Source organism: Copadichromis virginalis, linkage group LG14, assembly GCF_057382275.1.
Source record: "Copadichromis virginalis isolate Kocher_CV1m ecotype Utaka linkage group LG14, C_Virginalis_male_GT1.1, whole genome shotgun sequence".
Classification (NCBI taxonomy): Eukaryota; Metazoa; Chordata; class Actinopteri; order Cichliformes; family Cichlidae; genus Copadichromis; species Copadichromis virginalis.
The window spans coordinates 17,108,460-17,119,852 of record NC_140631.1 but is presented as its reverse complement, the minus strand read 5'-3'; the positions used below and the strand labels follow the sequence as shown (position 1 = coordinate 17,119,852).

At 41.4% G+C, this 11,393-nt stretch overlaps 1 protein-coding gene across 3 annotated transcripts; it reads right to left on the bottom strand.

Annotated features, from left to right (window-relative positions):
* Positions 1-2,795: 2,795 nt before the first annotated feature.
* Positions 2,796-9,653, bottom strand: LOC146693750 (acidic leucine-rich nuclear phosphoprotein 32 family member B). 3 transcript variants are annotated; one of them, XM_085478809.1, is made up of 7 exons: positions 9,445-9,653; positions 8,464-8,593; positions 5,489-5,582; positions 5,124-5,254; positions 4,806-4,948; positions 4,051-4,248; positions 2,796-3,173 (listed from the first exon to the last, which is right to left on the bottom strand). In XM_085478809.1, exons 1-7 carry the CDS (start codon positions 9,453-9,455, stop codon positions 3,056-3,058), a joined length of 825 nt encoding a protein of 274 aa, XP_085334935.1. In that variant the 5' UTR covers positions 9,456-9,653; the 3' UTR covers positions 2,796-3,055. The 3 variants fall into 3 exon arrangements, with proteins under 3 accessions (XP_085334935.1, XP_085334934.1, XP_085334937.1); XM_085478808.1 differs by lacking the exon at positions 9,445-9,653 and having other exon boundaries at positions 8,464-8,739; XM_085478811.1 differs by lacking the exons at positions 8,464-8,593; positions 9,445-9,653 and adding an exon at positions 6,300-6,546.
* Between the last annotated feature and the right edge of the window lie 1,740 nt (positions 9,654-11,393).

Below are 11,393 nucleotides of genomic sequence, written 5' to 3'. Positions count from 1 at the left end.
TTGAAGTTCCCCAGAAACCTTGTAATGAACTAATCATTTGATTCAGGTGTGTTGACCCAGGGTGATGTCTAAAACCTGCAGGACACCGGCCCTCAAGGCCTGGAGTTCGACACCTCTGATCTAACAGCTTAGTCACACTTGAGTGAAAAAAAGATGCCAACCTTGCAAGTTGGAAAAAATCTGATTGCATTAATCACTTTGCTGTTGGAGACTGATTGGAAGTAGTAGCGACCACTTTCACTTGCAAGGAAATTGCACGGGTCAACTGGTGGGAGGCAGGCTTTCTCTAAACAATCAGTCCGACTTGGACTGAATGCAGTCACTCAGCCAGAAATAACTGTTGTCTAATTTATAAACACACAGATTGCCAACATGTTGAATTTACTCTGAATTACTACGTGACTGAGGGCAAGTCGTCTGTTACACATCAGGGGGTTTGAGTCAACTTGCTGCCAAGTGGTTCTATTGTTGTGTTCCAACATAAAAGCACAGTCACTGAGTGCCTATGCTATTTTGCAGTTAAATCGCAGTTCTGCAGCAACTATATCAGCTGACTTGCACCAAAATTACTCTGAAGATGGCAGCTGACTGCGAGTGGTCACAGACCTGGTCCCCGCCATTTCAAAGGCGATGAGTTTGTTAGTGACCCCATTCACACACACATACAAGCATTTTTTTTTCAATATAACTCGGGGTTCAGTATCTTAACATTCGAGCCACCCCAAATGGCACAAACATTTTGGTTGTGGTGTGGTCTCCCACTACAGTGTGTATAACCATTACCCCTAGAAATTGTGGGTTGTGTATAAAATGGGTGTAATTCTTAAATACGTAATGCAATACTTTTCTTAAAGGCCTTGAATTAAAGCTGAGTGTCTGTACTTCATTCACATCTTGATTGCTCGATCTTAAAAATCTATTATGGTGGTGCACAGAGCAAAATAAACTGCAACACTGTCCAAACTGTGCCAGTCAGTCTGTATGACACGGCACAAATGTTCCCAAATGTTCTAGCCCTGCTCCTTATCTACCACTCTGAGCTGAGAGGTAAGAAGGCCATGTGTATGTGAGCTCACTCACATGGGAAATGAACCGGCAAATCAGGACGAAATGAAAATCAAACGAGAGGGGGTCGACGGAGAAAGGCAATTATCTCTAATGAACAACGTTTGTCCCTAGCACACAGTCTCAATCAGATCAACCCTCCTCCCCTCAGTCTCTATTTACGCTCTCTGTTCCCATCTCCATTACAGTACTTGTTCCTCTGCCTCTCGCTGTGCCCTCCCTTCCTTTTCCTGTCATCACCCCATCCACTCCACGGAGGGACTGCAGGATGCTGGAGGAGTACAACGGTAACAGGTGTCTCATCATTGCGCTAATAACAGGCCACAGGAAGATGTCCACACATATATTTTTATAAGAACCAATGCAGAGATGACAACTCCTCCATCATTCCCTTATATTCAGTCATTTCACGGGTGAATCACCAGGCATAAATAATTCTTGAGACGAATGCCCACACAGTTGCCACAAATGACCAAATCTTCCATTTAACACCAGTTCAAAACTTACATAAAGCTAAAGCTCGAAGCAATATGTGTTCTTTTTCTACCCTCACACTGCAAAAGAAGTCCTGGCATCGAATACTGTCTGCAGAGATTATCGATAATACCTTAACTTTTCCTCTTAACCCGTATCCAGCTTGCAGTACATATACAGATGCATCGAGCAGATCACACTGTCTCCTTACACCAGTAACGAACTCTCATTCATCAGCTGGAGACTTCGGCGCGCATAACACACAATTGCACAAACAATCTTCCACACTTAAACAAACCCCAATGAAGCATGTAACTGGTAGCTTGTGCCTGGCTGTACGCTTGTTAGAGAGATATCAGCTTCTGTTTCTCTGTATTACTGTGAGCAAAGAGAATGCAGCTGCTTCCCATTATGTGCATAGGTGGCTGCTCGGGATGCGTGTGCGGCGGTATTCATAATCATGTTCTGCAGTATCACATGGCAAAATGTGTTTATGTTGCAGGTGCAGACTGAAAGTGAATCCATTATTACAAGAGAACAGGCTCCCATGATGTATGAATAAATCAATATCTAAGCCGTAACCCCTGCAGCACCGTTTATCTAGAACAGTGCACGTGTCATTGACTTCACCCTTTTATCCAAACCGCTTTACAATGTCAAGAGCACACATACTTTTAGCAGGTATTAAATCCTGTCAGTGTGAGTGCTTTTCAAGCCACCGATTTCTTTTTATCTACTTTTTTGTGTGTGCAAGTTGTACGTGGGTGTGTGTTTGTTGGGTCATTACCCAGTCAGCCTGAGGACACAAGAAGCCATTATCCGAGGGAGTCTGCACACTAAATGTTTGATAAGCCTCTAAAGCGGATGTCCTGTTTCTCCTCTCATATAATACACATGTCATGCAAACATGTGTAATCTAAAGTCGCAGCTACAGTTTAAAAAGAAATAAAAGTTCCCCAGAATTGCTTTTTTTCATAGTTAAGACAGTAGGATGATAATAATAATAATAATAATAATAATAATAATAATAATATTAATAAAATCCTCCCCTGTATGTTTCTGCTGCAGCAGAAGCAGGAGTGTAAGCGTGTCGGCTCAGCAAAGCACTGAGAGATGCCGAGCAATGAGTCATGCAGCAGTCTGATTAGCTTGCTTTCCTTCCCTTCAAATCCAGAGTTTGTTAGAATCACCCGTCTGTATATCTGTAAAAATTAATATAAAAAATAAACACTTGAAAGTCTTGATGGTATTTTCTGTTTATTATCAAAATAGCTGTAAATTGTATATAAATCAAAATTTAAAAATATCAGTAATATACTGGTAGTTGTTACTTGGTACTAAAAGCATTACCTTACGATTATTCTTCTTAATGCCTCAACCCGTGACCTTAACGGCAGTAAGTATGACAGTTTGTGTAAATATTAAGTCCTTCATTTAAATGTTACCTGGCCACTTTCCCTCAGAGGAGATCTCTGAAAGCTGACATTTTCAAAGTGCAGGCTACCACGGAGGAATGTCACAAAATATTACACATCCTGCTGGTTTCTGGGAGCAGTAAACTGGGGGGCAGCAAGTCTTCTGGCAGCTTGGGGATTCCATCCAGGACCTCGAGATTTGGCAAACAGGAGAAAACACTGAATATGAAGAGAGACAGAAAATGAGTATAAATTAGTTTATAGATACACAGACATTATCCTCTAGAGCAGACCTGGGCATTGTATGGCCTACAGGAAATATCCGGCCCTTTGGTTGTCTCCAGGTCGATGGGAAATTAGGATGCACACATAAAAAAGTACACATCACACAGTTTGTCCCACTTCAGTCACCAAACACTCTTTGAATAACTCCCCGTTAGAGACCAACTTAATGTTTTTTTGCAAAATCCCAATACAACTGATGCTTTTATTTTGAAACTGCAGTTTTTTTGTTTTGTTTTTTTAAACAATAAACTTGGCATTACAGTGTTAGGGACTGCATTTTGAACTTCATTACGAAACTGAACAAGAATGTGACAGATGAAGAGCGGGAACAGACATCTGAATCTTTTATCCAGGGATGGACCAGTCAAGACCAAGATTGACCCCCCACTAAGTCATTCTCTGATGGGGAGTTCATAAAGACTTTGGTAGACTCTACTGTATTAAGGTAAACAACATGAATTGAGGAAGTTGTGGGAAATCTGGAGCTTCAGTCTGAGCTTTTTCCTGCTGGGCTTAATACGAGAGCTGTGATGTCCAACACAGCCACTGGGACAACATAAATGTTGGCGATTATAGAGGAACTGGCAGCAATGCACTCAGTTAAAGGGACTACAACAGGGAGTGATTTGTTTGTGGAAGTGAGTGGATGTTTGGATAGGCGGGGGCTGAAATGGGACAAAATGATCAAAACGTGATAAATGTTGGTGTTTTTACTTTGCCTGTTTCACATATTCACACTCTATTTGTAACCAGTAGTGGTTTAATTAATACTAAGCAGAACTGAGTTCAGCCTCTGGTACAGTCTGATTACCGTGCACGGTAGTCCTGAGTGAAGGTCACTGGGTTGCGGGTCAGGTTCAGGGAACGGAGTGGGCTGTTCCCCAGAGCTCCCAGTCCCCCCAGGGAACCAATGGCGTTCTCAGACAGACAAAGGTGCTCCACTGCGGGGAGCTTTGGCAGCTGACGCAGACACACCAGGTGGTTACGGTGCAGGTTTAACACTCTGCACCTGCTCATGGCAAACACAAATACTGCTTAACTTTTTGTTTCGTGCCAAACAGTACAGCACAGACAAGCATACTCAGAAAGAAACAAAAGAAAAAAGGTAAGAAAACACTAATTAGCACACAAACAGTCCCATCACAGGCTGAACAGAAGAAATATTACATAACCTTCACTTATTTGTTCAAAAGCACTGAGCTACTATCTTTAAATAACATAATTTTAAAAAGTGCAATGTGAGTTTCAGAAGCTGACTTCAACACTAAACCCACGTGGCCAACGTTATAAAAACAATGATGATTAATTATAGAATATAATATTGTTTGACAGGACATTTGTCTTCATTTTTAACAGCTAAATGGATTTAATAAAGCTATAATGAATGCTGTAGTAATGTCAGTCAGATAAATTTCAGTCTATCATATATGTATATATATATATATATATATATGTGTGTGTGTGTGTGTAACCATTTGGAATTTCACAGTATGTAATATTCATAGTTCCTCCAGGGAGCTGTTCCAGATGAGGGCGTTGTGCTGCACCTTGGGTGTCATTTCATACCTTGGCAGACGTACAGAACTCAGGCTGGTGAGGGAGTTGTCAATCAGTTGAAGTTTCTCCACTCGGATCAACCGGCGGAGGATTCGGAGGAAATTTTCTTGCTGGAAGGGATCACCCAAGTCCTGATAGGACAAATTTAACTCCTGAGAAGAGACAGGTGGTAGAGGTGTCAGAAGCAATCTTTGTTGCCCTCTCCTCCTCTTCTTCTCAGTTTGCACCTTCACTTCTTTCCTTTCCGCAGCTATGTCTTTGCTCTTCTGTGCTATATATGACATCTTTAACATCACACACCCACACATATCCTGCATGCTAGCTTACCAGACAGTTTTCCCAGTTCTCTTGAAGCCTCTCCTCCCATCTCTGTCCTTGTTCCTCTCTTCTCCTGCTCCTCCCTCTCTCCAAACAGATGCCACCCCTCTCTTTTAGATGTAACTCATCTTCTGATGGCCCTTTGATTATAATGTAAAAATTTTTTTAAAAGTCTTTAACAATCTTCACATTATTATTCATCTGGTGAAGAAGCTAAATTAAGAGACTCGAAAGTAATGAAAGCAACACAAAAATGGCAGCGACACAGCTTCTTTAGAGGTTTTCTAAAACGGTTCATGAGCTAGAAAACTACAATTTCTTTTCTATTGCTCTGGTTAGGTTACAGAGGTGGTTTTCTCACATCAGCCACACACCTTCTCTAACCCTGGGGCACGTCAGCTGGTCACCTGTGACATCACACTGCTCCAGGCCATGCCACAATGCAAACTGGAACCGACTTGATGGAAGCTGATGAGAAAAGATGAAGAGGAGAACAGGGTGACAGACGAGATACACAAGAAATGTGTTACTATCTGACCACTTCATTAGGTACACCTGTTCATCTGCTTGTTAATGCAAATAGCTAATCAGCCAATCACATGGCAGCATTTAGTTATGTAGAAATGGTCGAGACAACCTGCAGAAGTTCAAACAGAGCATCAGAATTACAAAGAAAGGTGATTTATTTGACTTTAAAAGTGGCATAGTTGTTGGTACCAAATGGGCTGCTCTGGGATTTTCAACACAACCATCTCTAGTTTACAGAGAATGAACTGATAATTAATACATATCCAGTTAGCACCATTTCTTTGCCTTGCTGATTTCAGAATTAAGAAGAGAATAGCCAGGCTGCTTTGAGCTGATAGAAAGGCAACAGTAACTCAAATAACCACTTTTTAAAGCCAAAATACTGAAACTGAAACTGAGGCAGATACTGATGTTGACATGGGTTCACCAAAACGGGACAGCAGCAGATTGTCAAAATGTTGCCTGACAAGTCTTAATTTCTGCTTCAACGTCAAGATCATAGAACCACAATTTGGTGTGAATGATGTAGAAGCATGGAACCATCATGCATTGTATCAACAACTCAGGCTCCTGTTGCTGGTGGTGTAATGTGGGAAATACTTTATTAGCACACTTTAGGCCCCTTAAACTGAGCATCATTTAAACATCACAACCTACCTGACCATTGTTGTTGACCATGCCTTTGTAACCATTGTGTACCAATCTTCTGATGGCTGCTCACTGTACTCACATGGCCTCCATAATCTCCACATCTCACTCCAACAGAGCACCACTGGGCTATGATAGAATGGGAGATTCTCATCATGGATACGCGGCCGACAAATCTGCAGAAACTCTCAGAAAATTTGGTCAATATGTACCAAATTCTCCGAGGAGTGTTTCCAGCACCTTGTTGAATCTGCGCCACGAAGGGAAAAGTCCAACCTGGTACGAGCAGGGTGTAACGCGGGTGTGGGGAACTCCAGGCCTCAAGGGCTGGTGTCCTGCAGGTTTTAGATCTCACCCTGGGTCAACACACCTGAATCAAATGATTAGTTCATTACCAGGCCTCTGGAGAACTTCAAGACATGTTGAGGAGGTAATTTAGCCATTTGAATCAGCTGTGTTGGATCAAGGACACATCTAAAACCTGCAGGACACCGGCCCTTGAGGCCTGGAGTTCCCCCACCCCTGGTGTAATGCATGAAGTGGCCAGCGAGTGTAGATTTCCTTCCTTGATTAAATACGTAAATAAGTGCCATTCGTGAATGCACCATTCTGCCAAGTTTCAAAGCTATGATATCATCTGTGACACATATGCAGTCACAAATCTGCAGACACCTTTCAGTGAGGTGTGTTGTGCAAATGACACCAGTTATGAGCCATATTCTCCCCCCAAGTTTAATCACATTCCCCTAATTGATAGTCAAATTAATTTCAGCTTCAAGATCAGGACAGTCAAATAACTGACATGTCAATGGGCAAAAAGAGAGCGATACATGGGAATCGTTTAGAAGAACAGGAGACACAATTAAGTTTAATCTACCATGGTTGCCCATTATTCCAACATAAACTTTATTCCCCGAGCATACAGAGAGCATGAAGCTAAAATCAGTGGCTCATTTATAAGACTATTAACCAATACTGCTACCTGTGAAGGTCGACAAGAGCCGCTACAGTTTTATTATCCTGTAATGACACCTTGTCTTGCTGACATCATCCTTCTCTTTCCTCTCTTTACGTATCAGCGCATGCATTCTTTCCCCAGTTTAGCCCTACCCCCCGTCTACAGGGCTGTGTATCACATCAACTGTATAAAATCAAATAGCAGCTGTTGCTCATAGTTTCATTAGTGAGTTTGTGAATCTCCTTTCATCTTCTAATGATAAACATTAAAATATTTTCCATTTATGCATTTTTTTCCTCAAATGAAGACTATTTAAAAGTCGTCTTGGGATATTTATGCAAATATTTATCATATCAAATGAAAAGTTATGATCCTATGTTGACTGTTTTTGGGATGCAGCAGCCTTGACCTTATCAACCCTTTTATACTCATCCTGTTCACTCTTACTGTGTAACTCTCCACTCCCTCCGCCTGGTAATCTAGACACAGGAATGACCCAAATCCAGCTAACTGTTGCTCCTCCTTTTCCAGACTCTCCAGTGTAAATGTTTTCTTAAAGGTTTCTGAACAGTGTGGGAGACAATAATGGATGTAATCTAAATGGGAAGTGCGTATGATTCATTCCCTTATACAGTCTTTATATCACAATATCTGACAACATCTAAATACATTAATAATTTTAAAAAAAAAGCATCCCTGTCTCTACTAAAACAGGAGCATTAGTCAGTCATGCACGCAGCTCCAACCAGAAGGCCTTTTTCTTTTGCAAATAATTATTTAGAGATGCTATTTTGCTGCAGGATTTTAAGCAAAACACTTTGAAGTTGTTTAAGACATGACATACAGAGGGGTTTCTTTTTTTTTCAGCCCAAGTGGGAGAACTCTGCATGGAACATAAGAAGGATTAGGTGAGGAGTGATTTCCCCCCCCCCCCACCCCCCCACCCCCCCACCATCTTTCTTAAATCACATATCAGCGAGAGTAAGAGAGTGAGTGAGAAAACACTCTGCACAGTAGTCTAGGCGAGAGGCCAGTGGCTCGAGGGTAAAAGAGCGAGTGCAGAGAACAGACTGAGAATATTATTCAGCTCAGAGATGGCTAAAAGAGAGAGGGAGACGGGATGAAGGCTGTTTAAGATGAAGGAAGGAGGAGGCAAAGGAGAATTTGTGAGGGAAGGGTAATCACAGGTTTATCCAGTGTGTGCGTGTCACTTACGGGTGTAGATACTAGTCCAGAGTCAGGACTTTGGTCCACAGACAGAGGTGTGCCTGTAACCCTGAATTCAGAGCCATGGGATGAGTGGGATTTGGGGAAACTGCCAGTGAGTGTGTTCACACCTGAAGAGCTGAGAAAAGGGGGAGAAAAAAAAATAAAAAGAGAGACAATAATTATCCCATCTTCCATCCCTGTTTGAAGTGGAGCTGTTCTTTGGTAATGTAATCCCTGGTGTGTGCTAAAACCCTGACCACCGACCGAGTGGTTAGGGTTACACTGAACTGGGCCCGACAATGCAGATTAGGACCCGTTGCCATAGCTCCAGAGGACACCTGAGCAGGTGCTATTAGGTTATCATAATCTGTGTCGGCAGGGGGTAGCTGGACCCTCTATAATTGATACTGCATGCCCTGTGGCGGTGTGCTAAATAGTTATCATACAAAAGAACTGCGTAGATGATACAATATTTATTTATTTATATTTAATTAAATATATATAAATTAAAGGATTTTTAAATGTTATACCTACGTTTTAAGCTAAACTGGCTTCGTTTTTTTTCGTACATATTCGAGGTCCAATAAAAAATATAGAGAGCAAATAAACCGACTATTACTGTGATGAACTAAATGAAATGCCAGGCAGAGGTAAGACGACTGTTAAGGATATTATCTCAAATTTTCGAGTTACTGACTTCAGTCTAAATTTCAACGACTTTTTCAATTTTATTGTTATTATATTTTATTTTTTCAGAAGAAACAAGCTTCCACATTTCATTGTAGCCATTTGGCTATGTCACTGAGGGCTAAAGCCAAGTGTTAGCAATGGCATTAATGAAGGTTTCTCCCTATTTAGGTAGAAAACCTTAATTAATGGGCAAATTATTTCACATCGCACAAGGTGCACTGGATGAAAAAGCTACACTGACGGGCGTCACAGAGTGAAGCTGGTGTCTGTCATGCAGACATAGCTGATTCGCCTTACCTTTCTGACATGTCCCAAGAGCCTTGTGATGAATTTTCCCGGCCTTCTTTAGCACATTGCGGACGGCTCGCTGTAGCCCTGCAGCCCCGTGGCTGTTACCCATGGAGCCCGCCGTGTTTGTTAGGATTCACCCAGCGAGAGTTGACCGTCCTGCTGGCCGGCTGTGGCTCTGCAGAGAGAGACTGACAGCAGTGTGGGCCCAGAGCCGGAGTTGCCAAGGGCGCTGCTCAGGCTTATCACTCAGGACAGGTAGAAATTAGAGCAGAGTGCGCGTGAGGGCCGCACCACGCGCTCGTGAAGCTGTTATTCAAAGTTCAAATGGATTGTGACAGCTAGTATAACGAAGGCTTTTCAAAAGTGACAAAGTCACAAATGAGCCTGCTGAAACGCAAGTTTTTGTCAGAAAAATGTGACCTAGTGATCTCTAGTTCTTTCTTTCTTTCGTCTTTCTTTGCCACAGAGTCTCCTCCTCTCGTTTTCTCGAGCAAATGCCTGCCCAAGCAATACCTCGACATATAACTATTTACAAAGTGTGTCAACTCTAAGGCAGTTTACATATGTGTGTAAATTACTGTTAATGTTCACTCGGTATTGTAAACCTTTTGGAAGGCTGACCATGCATTGCATTTTGTGAGTTAAATTGTAGCTACAAACATGATTATCTCTCCTGCTGCTGGCACACATCAGTGGAATAAATCTATAAAGCCAGACCAAACAATAAAACGGAAATTCTTAAAAACAAATTACTGCAAATATTTAACCAGCAGCTGTCCAAATAGACAGCAGCTAGAGAAAAGTCTTTGTATTTTCTTGTAGTTTCTGTACACTATGGGGCAGAAGAGGTAAGAGAGGAGCACACAATGAAGGTATATGGAGCAGATATCATCGCTGCTCGTTTAAGACGTTTAGATTAAGAATACCTTCTTAAACCTTATTGTTTCTCCATAGTTTAGCTTATTGAGTTTAACATTTAATAGTGAATCTCACTTCTCACAGTTAAGTGAAAACACTAGGAACTGCACAGCAGTGTGGAAATGAGTCCTTGTAACTTTGCATAGAGCTTTGGCTTATTGTTAGCTGATTTAGTGCTTCCGATGGACAGACTCATTATATGATAATCTTCCTTAATAACTTTAAGAAAGCCAACTTCATTTTGTGTGGCAAACGTAACAAAAGATGTGCACATAAATGTTACATATAAACACATTACATATAAACAAAAGGAAAATATTTTTTAATCAGGATTCTTTTATTCTATTTAAGATATATTAAAATACCGACAGTTTCCTGAGTACCTGATAGTGATCATGACCAGCAGCATGACCAGAGCACAGGTCTCACTCCCTTCACCAGCTACATGATCTGCGTGCATGTGTGTTCAGGAGGGTTATGCAGGCTTGAAATAATTCCAAGATGCCTTTGGTGGAAAATGACTGGCTAAACTCCAAAGGCTTCAATAGCTAAAGCATTGCGTGTTTATCATTCACTCACTCGTTTCTTAAAAGACACAGCTGGAGCTGGTTTGGCGCATTAGTGGTTATGCAGCTTTAGAATTAGGGAAAGGCCTGTTGTTTACAATCCGCATAAGCTGTCGTGTCCTTGAATTAAAAGTGCGTTTAACTTTTGGTAACACTTTATAACACCGCCCACGATGAAAGTCGTAATTCCCCAGCACCTAAATCAGATTTCAACATTTTTAATATAATGTAGTTATATTTACATGCAAGTACTTAAAGTCAGGGACATTCGAATAAGGGGCTAAGAAATCATGTTTTTGCTGGAAACAAATAAACAATTATACTGTAAGTAAATTTAAGCACTGCATAATTTCCTGGTAATTTAGTGGAAATTAAAATACATATGTACATTGCACATTTTGGGGTGTGGGCTGTATCATGGAGTGGCTTAACCTGCTTAACTATTATTACAGGAGAGGAGACACACATTAT

What these genes read in the sequence shown, in the direction of transcription:
- LOC146693750 (XM_085478808.1), bottom strand. Translation starts at nt 8,652, where the DNA reads ATGGAAGATGGGATAATTATTGTCTCTCTTTTTATTTTTTTTTCTCCC. An exon ending in AGTTCTGTACGTCTGCCAAG is followed by an intron (nt 4,249 to 4,805) that starts GTATGAAATGAC and finishes TGCCATGAGCAG; the next exon opens with GTGCAGAGTGTTAAACCTGC. An exon ending in ACTCAGGACTACCGTGCACG is followed by an intron (nt 3,174 to 4,050) that starts GTAATCAGACTG and finishes CTTCATATTCAG; the next exon opens with TGTTTTCTCCTGTTTGCCAA.